Source organism: Leptosomus discolor, chromosome 9, assembly GCF_034619465.1.
Source record: "Leptosomus discolor isolate bLepDis1 chromosome 9, bLepDis1.hap2, whole genome shotgun sequence".
Taxonomy (NCBI): domain Eukaryota; kingdom Metazoa; phylum Chordata; class Aves; order Leptosomiformes; family Leptosomidae; genus Leptosomus; species Leptosomus discolor.
The window spans coordinates 21,643,342-21,657,416 of NC_141399.1; the positions used below are offsets into that span (position 1 = coordinate 21,643,342).

A 14,075-nucleotide genomic window follows, 5' to 3' on the forward strand; every position below is an offset into this window, starting at 1 on the left:
TTTTTCCCTAGGAAACAAATTACTATCATTTTTATATAGTTTACAGAGGAGTTCATACCTGCTGGAATACATTATTACAACTACTGTAGAAAAATTGTTCTTAACACTGTTCTCACTGTATTTTTACATGTTTTTAAATATTATATTGAAAACCAGGAAGCCAGTAGCGACGCGTTTGCAATTCAACCGGTTAAAACACAAGCAAGGGTATTGTGAAGGTACCTTCCTGCAAATGCTTTTGCCTGACTGATTTCTCAGGCATAGCATCAGTTGGGAGCTTACTCTTAATGAGCAACTTAATGTCCATTCCTGTAGCTTGGGCTTCTGTTAGTCCTATGGCTCAGTATATGAAAAAAACCCCAGGATCTGGAGACCAACTGCAGTGTTTTTTATTTATATTTTCAGAGACTGCATCATGCTCTGCTGCTTGAACAGTGGCACAAGCTTTGTTGCTGGTTTTGCTATCTTTTCAGTTCTTGGATTTATGGCTTATGAACAAGGCGTGCCCATTGCGGAAGTTGCAGAATCAGGTGAGTTAACAAAAGATGCCTAGAGGCTGCTGTCAGAGTATTTAGTCTGTGCCATGTCCTATGGATAAGTTGACTGTTTTGCAGATAGTTTTACAAAACTCCTTTTAAAAACACGTTACCTGACTCATTAGAATAACTGCTATAAGAAGAGTTCTTAAATAGTTTTATGGTCATATATTTCTGTGTGAAAAATATTGATGGTACTGTGCATAGCACCAAATTCATAAAGTCAAGGAGCTATTGTAACACAAACTTACTCCAGCTGAGCATCCAGAAAAATTGTTTAGCAGAGCTATATTTCTCCCTTGAGTGTCATATCCTCATGAAAGGAGCATTCAGTTTTCTTTAAATAAGTCAGACTAATCTACACAAACATTTGTTCCTTCTGGAAAAAAAAAAAAAAAGGAAAGAAAAATTAAAAAAGATATAGCTATTAAAGTCATGGGAAACCAGCTGTTTAGGAGAAATCCTTGGAAGTCCTCTGAAGGCTCACTTAATGTATACTATCTAAATACATATTTCTAACAGTCAGGTCGCTAATGCCATCTCCTAATGTTAGTTTTTCTCTCAGGGTCATATGCTGAGACACTCTGGTTGATTAAGTACAAAAGTTCTTGTTTTGAGTCCAGAAAGGCACAAAGGTCCATGTCTACAAGAAATTAACCATCTAACATTCATCCATTACTTGGAGTAAGACATCCAATGAAAGTTAATTGCTCTTTAACACCTTTGTGGATGTAACATCTTTAAGCATCACATGCCCAGAAAAAGAAAAAAGCAGTATAATGCTGAACTGTTGAGGAGAAATGACTCTCATGAAGTTAGTCAAGATTAGCAGGAAAGCTTCACTGATACTGTCATGGAAAATATTTCCCTCTTCCTAAAGCCTCTGAAACAACTGGCTTATACTACTATAGAAACTGTACAGAAAAGGATTAAAAGACTACAGCAACTCTGGAAACTACAGGATCTTGTAAATACTGTGTTAAATGAAGAAGCACTAGTGTGTTGACAGGTCTTCGCTGAAGTTATTGCAGCAGGAGTACTCCTTTATCAGCCTTGCGATACTGGTCTTGCATCCCTGCTTTAAAAGCTGGCTAGCTTCAATAAAAGCTATTGTAGCATGAGAGTTTGCAGCAGCCGAAAAATGGGCACAGATAAATGTGAACAGGAAAATATGAACTAAGTGAGATGGTATTTTAGCAGATCTGAGAAGTTACCAATGCTGTTGCAAAAATGTTCTAATTTAAAGATTTCTGCAAATCTGGAGCCAATGAATTAATATTATGTACCAGCAGCAGCACTCAAAAATGCAGAGCAGATTTTGAACAAACTAGTAGACATTTGGCTTGCACCATGTATGGCTTCCAAGATGCAGCTCTTACCATTGACTGCATTCTTGCACAAAATGTCAAATACAGTGCTACCTTGGGGGAAAAAAAAAAGATTCCAGAACATGATAATAAGTTATATAAGGCAATCATAGGACTACATGCTAGTATTTATTCAGGTATGTGAGTCTTGCTGTACATCTACATAAAGAAGACGGAGAACATAAAGTACAGTCATGTCTTAACAGAAGTCTTGACCTTCAAACATTTGGACAGGAGGTAGGCAGAGTTGAAGTACCAAGCAAGTCTTCATTACTGATTAGCCTCATCACCAAATACTTAGAGTATTAGAGGTGTAGAGTTTGTCAAGGTTTTCAGTCTTTTATTTAGCTCCTCTTACATGCCATGAATGAACAAGTTGTGGTGGGTTGACCCTTGCCAGCAGCTAAGCATCCTCACCATTGTTCGCTCACTCGCCCACCCCAGTGGGATGGGAAGGGAACAGGAAGAGAAAAAGTGAGAAAACTGGTGGGTCCAGATAAAGAGAGTTTAGTAAGTGACACTGTGCAAGCACTGTTCAGCAATAGCCACAATGTTGGTGTTAGCAATGCTGTTCTATCCACAAATCCAAAACACAGCACTCTACAGGCTGTTAAGGAGAAAGTTACCTCCATCTCAGACAGACCCAGTACACAGGTATAAATGATTTCCCTTTTTTTCTTCCTTTTCAGGACCAGGACTTGCATTCATTGCTTACCCTAAAGCTGTTACCATGATGCCTCTTTCTCCTCTGTGGGCAACTCTGTTCTTCATGATGCTCATATTCCTTGGATTAGATAGTCAGGTATGAAAAAAACGCTATTTAAATATTTTGTCAGCATGTGTATATCAGCATCCTTGATGTAAACAGCATCTAACCTGATGAAAGAGTGAACCCTAACTGAATTCCTTGCTTAAAACCATTGATTCAGGTTCCTTATTTTAAACCTTAGTTATGTGCCGCTGGAGGTTGCTTTGTGATTTACTGTGAACATTGACTCAGCTTGACTACAGCTTTCATTATGAACATGGAAATTAGTTTGAACTTAAATATGTGTCACTAAAATTCACACTTCAGTAAAATACCAGTGTGTCTTCTTTTCCCATTTTTAAAGCACTTTGCAATGCATTTTGAAAATGAATATCAGATAGTGACAATGTAAGTTTCTATGGTGTATTTATACTTCAAAATACCATAGCAAGAAATGTGTAGTTATGTCCTGCAGCAGTGACAGCATAGAAGTTGTCCTTCCTATGTGCCCATAAAAATTGTGAAAGTCATTTGATGAAAAATGTAAAGTAACTGGCATTTTTAGCATGCAGCTCGGCTCTCGGCATGATTTGGTTCAGAAAGTTTATGACTGTATATTGTAGAGTGAAGCTCTTCAGTGCTTATTTTGCATGACGTTTCCAACCATTAAATTAAAATTAAAATGAACATTTTAATAACTGCTCTTTTTCCTGATCTAACAATTCTTTTTAAAGTCTTTTTTTTAAATGAGCAATTCCGGAATTCCACTCTTGACTGTTCCAATGAAGCAGGCTTTATAGTGTCTACTTTTGGGCATTAATTTTGGTGCCTATTTTAGAAACCTTGGTCCGAAGTCCTGAGTCAGAAGCTCAGGCCTCTTCCTTTCTGCTGATGTTTAAAGTCAGTAGGAATGTTCCTTCCCTCTTTTGTTAGATGTACTTGGCTTGGGCACTTCATGGCTTTGTGGAACTTCTCTTCTGTAAAATGGAGAGAACTTCTCTGAAAAACCTGCAGTTCATTTAGCAGTACTTGAAGGTGCATAGCACACTGCACAGCATTCCCTTGAGTGATGGAAGGGCAGGATGCTTAGAGTGAAATTCTGCTGCAGTCCTATGAACAGCTTGTACATTACTTAAGTCCCATTCAGGCCATATTTGAAAGTTTTAATTTTTATATAATCCATCTACTACAGGGCAAATGTGTGCTGAGATAATGTTAATGGGTTCAACTATTTGAATTTGGTGGTGGACTGGAAATCCATCGCTTTGGGCTTTTTAATTCTGAAATGATGTTCCTCTCAGTTGGAGCTTCTGCTTGTAGAGTGTCCTCAGGGATCATTCGATCCCTATGATGAGAACAGAGAAGGATATTTGAAGTGTTTGGTAGCAAATCCAAATCCCAGCAGCAGATGAGATGCATATTTCATTTGTACTTTCCTATCATTTGTTCTAGTTTGTGTGTGTTGAAAGCCTTGTGACAGCTGTTGTAGATATGTACCCAAAGATTTTCCGAAGGGGATACAGAAGAGAACTGTTGATTCTTGGCCTTTCCATTGTGTCATACTTCATTGGCCTAATAATGTTAACTGAGGTAAGATGCACTCTGTTGTACTACTGCAGAAAAAAGGAAATGGGTTTCTGTTTATAATCTTAACAGATAAAATGTAAAAACATTTGCCATAGACAAATTTCACTGTCAGGAACATGACTACAAAATACTTGAGAGACTGTTCTCATCTACTGCTAAACATTTGAAGTGTGAAATGTATCCTCAGTTTTTCAGTTGAACTTAGGAAATATTTTAATAAAAGTTGCGTAGCCAAAGAAATTCCGTCTGCTTTGCACCAGCCAACCAGGTATGCTGGTTTCTGCTTACTTTGGGCAGACCAGTCTGAAAACAACTACGTTTTAGATAATAGATCAATAAAGAAGGTGAAGTTAAGTGAAAACAGAAAACTGCAACATCTTTGATTTTTATATCACCAGCCCAGGTCAATCAATGCAACCAATCTCTGAGCAGAAATTGCTTCAGTAAGAGGGTGGGGGGAGAAAAAAAAAACAACAAACTTTTTTTCCAAACAAACCAGGGTGTTTGCTCTGGGATGTTCTACACCAAAAATTCTGAGGGTGCGAGCCCATCCCATCAACTCATGATACAACATGTCTACCGCTACTGGTTTTTGGTACCCAGGCTGGGGAGGGACTCAGGGATCCTTTGGCAGCAGTTCAGGGCTTACGTTTCAGAGTGAGCTGTATCAACAGGCTTCCCCTCCTTCACCTTACCCTCTCAAGACAGGAAGAAGAGGGGCAGAATCCATGCTCTTTTCTGCTTGCTGGGCCATTAGAGCCTCCCTGTACCAGGGAGAGAGGCAAAGAAAAGTTTTGTGTCTGAGGAGCTGTGGAATTAAATGCCTGAGGAAGCCTGGCTGTGTTAACCGTGAAGGGCCACAGCGTGTCTCTGTTGTGCAGCAATATCAGGTGGGGTTTCCCTGCGAAGCAGCCTCCCAGAGCTTCATGAAATCATCTGGGGTCACTTAAATTCCCTCTACAGAGATCCACAGTCCTTAGACTACATGCTTTTCAAATGGCTTTGTTACTGAAAATGAGCAAATTTCACCCAAAAAAGGCATTGGGCAATTGTAAGCATGTTAGTTTGTTGTCCTCAGTATGCAAGTTTTTACAACTAATAGAATAAATCAGCTAATCAGGATATATTAGCTTTAGATAAACTTTCAAGGAAAAAAATAACTAAAGATGGGGAGGAACATGGAGGCTGGGACAAAATGAAACTTTTGCTATTTTTGTTAGTGACAGTTTGTGCCAGACTAATCAGACATCTTTCTCTGAGTAGAGATATGAGACACAGTATGAAGCAAATGAAGTTGGGCATAAATTCAGTTCTCAGAAATTCACTGAAGAAATTAAAAATACACCTCAAGACAAATTATTAGTTTTAATCAAAACAAAAGAACTTGTACAAGTAACTGGACAAAGAGGAGATGACTGTTGGTATTAAAAGACAGAGTGGCCAAAATAAGTTTCTTAGTGAAGTTACACAGACAGCGCTTGGTAGAAATTTTATCTGGTATCTGTAGTTGACTTGCTATGGAAACAAGTCACATATAGTCATTGGCTACATGCCACTAGCTGTCTGGAGATGTATTCCTTCTTCATTTTAAATTTTTAATCTATTGGCAGATTTCTGTTAATTTAACAGAAGTTTCGAAGATAAATCCTTTTTCATGGAAGATCATAGTTCTTGAAAGCTGGCAGCCAGATAGAGAAGTCCTAGAAATGTCCTTATTGTTCAAAAGAACAAAGCACGGGTTCAGTCTTTATTAAAAACCAGAGAATTCACAAAAAAGCTGTGGCCTAATGAGTAGGTGAAGAATAAGGGCTCACAGTCCTCTATAAGATTTAAATCCAAATCAAGCTTCATTAACTCTGACATTCCTGAGTGACAGAAGAAGGCATAATGACAGGGAAGGAGTGGATGACTGGAGCACTAAAGATGGGGTAGGCTATAGTAGCACAAGGTATAAAGTCACCCATATGGTAGTAAACATTTCTACTAGATGTTGAAAACAATTAGGAAAGAGAGGCATCTGGATGTGAAACTAAGCACTACAAATATGCTGTAGACATGAAACTGTTTGTTAGATGTTGCGGGATGGTATTTCCAATTGAGAGGTGGGAATAGTCCCATGACTGGACAAGGTAATAGTGCCACTAAAATACTATGTATGACTCTGGATGTTTCTGTTCAGGCTGGGGACGGCATGCAAAGCAAGAGCAGTGATGGTGGTCCTGGAAGTAAAGAGACGGTTTTGCCAGAAACTAGCAAAATTATCATAATGTTAGCAAGGGTGTATGATTGCTTTCTGTAAGGACATCATAGATGTAACAGTGAGTATAAAACATGAACTATTTCATCAAAAAGAATGGCTCCCTTTCCCCAGTCCAGGGTGGATAAGCTGGCCATGAATAATTAGGCTGAAAATTAAGAAAGGATTTTCTCTCCACCAGAAGAGTGACGTTCTAGAAGTTTTTCTGAGAAAATAATTCTGGCTTTAAACTGGAATTCAGATTGTCAGTTAGTTGGTGAAAGGTATCATGTGACACAGTTCCCTGTGAGAACAGGAATTGGCACCAGTTGACAGTTCCTTCCAGATGTGTGTCCCTATAAGCTGAGCATTGGAGCAGGACAACCAGGGACCAGTTTGCCTGTAATCATTCTTACCGTTGGTAAGATAAATTGTCTTTGCTATAGCAACTGTGGAAATTTTGGAATAATTCTTCCCACAGTGCAAGTGTTAAGCAGAGCAGTGAGAGATACATTATCAACATGTACAGGCTAAAAGCAATATAAGCATGAAGAGCGAAGAGGAAGAAAGTTCTCCAAAATGACAGGGATATTCTTGCAAGAGTTTCACAGAGTTGTTTTCCTTATGTTGTATTTTCTTAGTTGATTGATCTCTAAGTTTCCATTTGCTCAGGTATTTGCTGAACCTTACCTTGAGCTCCTTGCAGTAAAGATGTTCACTTGTGAGATTTCAGGAAGCAGCCAGTTGGCAGAGCTGACTAAAAGCAGCATAGCTAATAATCAAAAAAGCATCTGCATTAAGAGAAAAAAAATATCTCATTTAATTAAAAAAATTTTACTTCAACATTGGCATTCTGGTCTAGAGGGCTGACATTCTACAGTGCTTTTACTGTAACTTTTTGCTCAACAGAAACCTTAAAGAACAGAGAAACACTTTTTTTCTCAGTATTGCTAGAGAGACGCAAGTTACTACTGAGAGATGTAACTTATTTACATCATCAACTAGGCAATCTAAGTAGCTGTGATCCAATGCAGGAATGACACACTGATGTCGTTCCATGGTACTTCATTAAGGCATCAAAGCATTATGCAGGAGTGAGACTTCCAAGGGTGAATACATATCCCAGCTTTGTCCTTATCCTCTCCTGCATTTCTAAGTACACCTTCCTGGATTATGTTCAGGTTTTGGATTAATCATAAAAGATGTTTTACCTTGTAGGAAAACTTTCTCATTCAGATATGTGGTCATTTCCTAACTATACAGCAGTGGTTTTGCCAAATGACTGCTTGGACATCAATGCAGTTTCATGTACAATAACTTTAGAACATTCTTATGTTATATAAGATTTAGACCTGTTTTCAAGCTTACAGAGTCCACCTTAACTTACCTTCAGTCAGTTAATGCAGAGGAAAACAGGGGGAAATCCTAGGTATTGTTTTTGATTTAGTTTTCTTTGTTTTTAGGGTTCTCTTCCATTTGCAGAAAATTGTCTGAGATGTAATGGATCATATGTACTACCCAAATAGCTTTACATTTCAACTGAAGAGATGGTCTCAAGTCCCTATTTCCTTCACATAGCTTTCTGCAAAGAGGGAAGTCTTAGGATTCCTTTCTATTGAAATGATCTTTTGTGAATCTCTTCCTCATTATTATTTCAATACTGAATGCATATGTGATAAAAGATTAAGTATCCTGCATAGAACATAGTGTAATATTATTGATATAATTTTAATAGCCAGGTTATCCATAATGTTATTTAACTGGACTTCATAGGTTTTCTTCTCATCTTGCCTCGAGGCAAAGGCTATAGAAGCCAGCCCATTCTCTGAACAGTTCTGACTATTGTAAGCAGGAGAAAAAATACAGGAAAAGGAGAAAAGAATTATGCCTTTGATGGATGTGACAATTGATACAGCTGAGTCATAGTCAAACAGACAGTGAGGATGTCTGAAGCACATTTACCTTTTTCATACTGGTTGGTATTGTGACACCCCTGTATGCAGAAAAATACAGACCATTGACAGCATCGTGCGCCTTTTCTGTGGATGCTGTGCTGCCTTAGGACACTGCTTGGCTTTGGTTGCTCTCCTTTCTGGAAGTGCGGAGGTTGCTATTTTAAAGCCATTTGGAGAACAATTTTTAACTTGTTAGGAAAACATTTTTTAAAAGCTTGCTTGGAGTCAGGGTGATTCTTATTTCTTTTTTTTTTTTTTTTCCTCCGGTCAAATAATAATGACTTGTTTCAGTTATGTGGCTTAAAGGCTGTGAGCTACATTCAAACTTTATAGATCAGTTTACTCATTTTACAGTCCCTGTGCCATTTGAGAATGATTCTAGTAGCTATAGATTTTGCCTTCCTTCCCTAGATTTTAATTATTTCTTTTACATATTAATAGCACAGACACAGAAACAAGACCCTGCATATTAATGTGCAGTGATCTGGAGATCAAAAGCAGATGTAGATGTCTACAGGTTGATGTGTTAACAAATGAAGTGGAAAATAAGCATAGAGGTGGGAGAGCATTTTGGAAACAAGCCAAATTTAGTTCTCTCTGCTCCAGAATTTACTACCTTAAAGCAAATGCACAGTATTCAACTGGCATAGGGAATAATCTAAAGGGCTATAGGAGAAAAAAATCTTTCACAGTAAGAAATCACTGAGAAACGAATATTCTATGTTCAAGAAGGAACCAAATTTAGTAGGAAGATTGTCAGGGAACCAACAGATTGACTGTGTAATTAGAGCCATGTTTGCTATGAAATATTCCTGCTGGTGCCAACACAATATTTTCTTTCCTTTTTCTGTTTCTGACTTTCAGGGTGGGATGTACGTCTTTCAGTTATTTGACTCTTATGCAGCTAGTGGCATGTGCCTTCTTTTTGTTGCCATATTTGAATGTGTCTGCATAGGCTGGGTTTACGGTGAGTTGCTGAAAATTGCTGTGGTTTGCAGCTTTTATGAAAGTTTTCTATTTGCATTAAAGCAGTGTGAAAGCCTTGTACCCTGATGGAGTGGGGCCCTCCACATTCCCATGCCATACCAAAAGTCGGGAATGCCTTTTTTTCCACTCTGAATAACAAAGACAGTGGAATAGATATTTTTCTTTCTCCCCTTGGTCCTTGTCAGGACCGACCTCCACCTTCTTTCACCCAGGAAGTCCTTGCTGCCTTAGAAAGTAGGGGTGGCAATAAGTCTGTTTCTCTCACAAAGCAGCTGTGCAGGGCATGTTCCCTTCTGCTTCTGACACTTGCAGATAAATCCAGGGAAGTTGGAGTTCATGCCTTATTAACACAACAGGGACATAGTAGTGTCCCTAGTTCTGCTGTTTCTGTCTGTCTGTCAGCAAAGTCAAGAGAAAACCACCACAATGCTGGGTATGTTCATAGTTCCATCCTCAAGTGGCTTTTGCACACAAAGGACTGACAATTTACTGTGTAAAACAACATCTGATCATCAGATCACATGTGTCCCTGGCTATCTAGGGATTCACACACAAGCTTGTAGCCTATGTATACACTCTTTAACTGGGCTAGCTCAGATTGTTCTGACCAGAAGCCATTTCTGTTTGACAGCTAGCCCACGCCTACTCTCTGTTCCTGTTGGTCAGATACAGATGTAGGCAGCAGGCTCTGCCACAAGTATGGAGCAGATGACAGAGTTTGCAGCTCTGTCAGAAGCTATGTTTTTCTCTTTACTGTTTTAAATACTGACCTCTTACATGTACGTTCTACATCTACTTTTCATCTGTTTTTTTTTGGGGCAGGCAGCAATCGCTTTTATGATAACATTGAAGATATGATTGGGTACAAACCACTGTCATTGATTAAGTGGTGCTGGATGGTCTTAACACCAGGTATTTGTGCAGTAAGTACTGAATATCCACATAACTTGGTTTAGACATGAATAGGGTTTTCTATGCATATTTTTAGAAATTTGCTGCTGCTAATAGTTTATAACAGTTGAGAAAAATGCCTATTGATTTGTAGCATATGTTTTAATTTAAAAAACCACTCTAGGATCTGTAAAAATTGTTAAATATTCTGTGAATTGTGAGAAATCTTAGTATATGCCATAATAGGAAAAAAGTAAACTCAGGGCCCTAAATGAACATTTGCCAGTACAACGGGTTTTTTTTTTCACTGCATCGCTAGTATGCCTTGTGTCTACCCAACATAACTCCAGCTCCTCCAGATGTGTGCTCGTTTACTTGGTGCTCCAGCCTCCTATCTCCTTCCCTCTCTTTGGCTGAGTACACATTTTTCAAAGAAGACAGGACATTTTTTCTTCTACCAAAAGTAGCAGGAGAGGCGAAAAGCACATTTCATATGCATGAAGAAGGGTAAGGAATTTGCCATACCAGAAGCCAGCAGTACTGCTGCCAACTCTGGCAATCTGCTGTGGCTATGTAACAGGGACAAAATTACAAAAGGAGCATGACCAGATTGCCCATAAATTTGATCCACAAGTGATTGAGGATTAGACACTAAAACCTTCCAGTTGTCCAATACGTAAATGATACAAACTGCAGAACCACAGATGCTGGGGCACCTGGAGATCCAGGTTCCCTTGAGCTCTGTCAGTTCATTTGCAAACTTGGGAAAATTTCTGGCTTATTTTCACCAACTCTGAAATGAACTTAATATCACTTGCACTTGTACATTCTTTTCACTGCTTTGGAGAAGTAACATAGTAACTTTTCTATATTTCACAAATTTAAATGGTCCAAACTGCTTGATTAGACACCTGTCGAATTCTGATATATTTGAGCTCTTGTGAGGATGAAAGAGTTGGCTTGCAGAACTGCAGATACAGACAGTGGATTAAGGCAACTTTGAAAATTTTGGCTTTCCTTTTTCATCACGACAGCTTGTGTTACTGAATCACAGCTGGTTCACGGTAGCAAAACTTAATCTTTCCTGCCCAGGTACTGTTTGCCATTAAATTGCAGGTTCTATTGTCATCCAGAGGTAAATAGGAGTTAAACTTGAAAGGTTGTTTGTTTCTGTGGAAGCTGCTGAGACATGTTCTGTACATAAAACAAGATACTGCTGGTTTCTTTTTTTTTGGGGGGGGTCTCGTTTCTCTGACTGAAAAGCTTACCTCTGCTTTCCATCTTTAGAGAGACTGGCCTTGCCTAAACAGTCATTTTCTTGTTACACAGGCAATGCTTTTTCAAATAGTGCTAATACGTTTCTCTGCTTATTTCAGGGAATCTTCATCTTTTTCCTGGTGAAATATAAGCCTTTGAAATACAACAACGTATATATATACCCTGACTGGGGCTATGGCATAGGGTGGATGATGGCGCTTTCTTCCATGATCTGTATCCCTTTGTGGATCTGCATTAAGCTGTGGAAGGCAGAAGGCACTTTTATAGAGGTAATTTATATTTTCAGATTCATGATACTGAAAAAAGAAGTGGAAATGAATGTGAGTCCTCACCTGCATGAGACTAAGCACAGTTTAATCAAAAAAGCAATGCAACGTATGTGTTTCAGTGGCAGCTTGGGTTAGGCCTCTCGGGCACTGTGGAAAGAGGCACCTGAATTTTCTCTGTTTTCTTCTGAATTTCTTTTTCTTCTGCCTGCACTGACTTCAGCCTGTGGGAAACTAACCAATACTATACCTTTCAGGTGCTCTGTTTCTGATCAATTTGTAGCTTAAAATGTCTGTAACATTAGCTAAACCTCTCAAGAAGGTTTGTATGGGCCATTCATTCATTTAGGTCAGCTACTGCCTTTCTGTGGCTTTGGTAACTAATGTTTGTGTTGCCAGAATTTTCCTCCAGGAGCTGGGTAGCAAACACTCACATATGTCTTCCAGACAGCTTTCCTGATTCCAGTTCTCTAAGGGAGAAACAGAGGCAAAAAGAAATATTCAGTGCAATTTACTAACATTTGGTATCAGGTTATCTCAGGTCTAGGCTGAGGTTAAGATTATTAAATATAAGACCTTTTCTCGTAAGGTAAACAGCGAAGATGGCTATAATGGAAGAAACAAGAATATAAATCTTATTTGGCCATTTGGGATTTCTCATATTCCAGAAAAGCCTGGTTCTGTCATCTATAGTTTCTTAGATACTAGTCAGTAAAAGTACGTATCCCAGTATTGCCTCCTTCTATCTCAATACGTAGATGGAAGGGACTTTATTCAGTCCATCTCACTCTTTCTGTCTTTCTGGCAGTTGTAGGGTAATTCCAAAGTGAAAAAACAAGACGGCAGGAATTTCTGTGTCTAGGATGCCTGGGGCTCATCTACTTACCTGGCATGTTTGAGAGATCTGTCTCACAGTATATACCCCCACTCAAAGTTATCCTCCACTCAGAACCGAAGGGTATGACTTCTCAAGATATCTGAGTACATCTCAGTGTAATAGTTACGGCTTTCTTGAATGGAGAAGCGAATGTGCAATTTGTTGTGCTGGCTGATGGCAGTCCATGCTGAAATGACCCCATTAAGCTATGGCCTGGAGACTACCTAAGAAATCTTTACTGTGGGTACATAAACAAAAGATGAATTGTCCATAATACAGTTTCTTAGCATGCCAAAAAAGGAAGTTTTGCACAAATCTTAACATTAAATATTTCCTTAATGCATCAACCTTATCTGGTCTCTGCAAGTAAATGGACTTTGTTTGTAGAATGCCGTTTTGCGTTGCCTTGTAGTCTGAAGCACTGCAGACAGGTCATTACCTTTCCCATACATGAACGACGAGACGGTTTTTTTAATTACAGTGGAGACCTTCTCAGGAAGCCAACTTCCTGCGACATCTCAGCTCCCCAAGCTGTAAGCAGCAACGTTGCTACTGATGTTATTGCTACAAAAGAGAAAGTTCTCAGCTGAACAATATATTTTTCTTCTGTCCTTTATTGTAGCTTAATACACTTTGGCAGTCTCTTGTTTATTTATTTTTTCAATGTACGTCCTTTGACTATACCATGAGAAACAAAATGTACCTGTGTAACAGGCCTTACCCAGATCATTGTGCTGAGTTTCTTCATGGAAAGGAATGTTACTCGAAATCAGCATGAAAATTCACTTTGACTTTGTCTTTGCCTTCATTCTCCAGCCTTTGGTCTGATTCGATTTGTAAAGATCTGTGCAGCATGCGGTTTTATGGATGGACTAACAGGGAAGTGAGGAGCAGACATGCAAAAGAACAGAGTTTTATAGTCAGTCTGTTTAAGAAATGTGTGTCTGTCACCAAGAAAAAGATAATGATTTCCATTTTTCTCAAATTTTCTAGAAATTCCGGAAGTTAATTACACCTAGCTCAGATCTGAAAATGAGAGGGAAACTTGGAGGAGGAGCCTACATTGCAGCAATAAATGACTGCGATGCCAAACTGAAAGGGGATGGCACCATTTCAACCATCACAGAAAAGGAGACACATTTCTGAAAGAACTATCATTTTTGTTTGGGTTTTTTTTTGTATAAATAAATAAAGAAAGAAAGAAATTCACTTAATTATAGAGGCTGGCTTGTTTTGCATAAAATTTTATTAACCAGTTAATTTTAAAGTGAAAATTGTATACTTGTTTAAAAGTGGTTGTTTTTTTTTTAAATTGCTGTATAAGTGATGATTATGTAAAAGAAAAAG

General features: G+C 38.6%; 1 protein-coding gene across 1 annotated transcript in view; it reads left to right on the plus strand.

Moving 5' to 3' along the window:
- SLC6A11 (solute carrier family 6 member 11) overlaps positions 1–13,874 on the plus strand; it is a 103,628-nt gene extending 89,754 nt beyond the window's left edge. The window contains exons 8-14 of the mRNA XM_009946887.2: positions 406–530; positions 2,593–2,705; positions 4,104–4,241; positions 9,294–9,396; positions 10,239–10,339; positions 11,684–11,854; positions 13,722–13,874. Of these exons, the coding sequence (XP_009945189.1) occupies positions 406–530; positions 2,593–2,705; positions 4,104–4,241; positions 9,294–9,396; positions 10,239–10,339; positions 11,684–11,854; positions 13,722–13,874 (904 nt within the window). The remainder of the gene's footprint in view (positions 1–405; positions 531–2,592; positions 2,706–4,103; positions 4,242–9,293; positions 9,397–10,238; positions 10,340–11,683; positions 11,855–13,721) is intronic.
- The last annotated feature ends 201 nt before the right edge of the window (positions 13,875–14,075 follow it).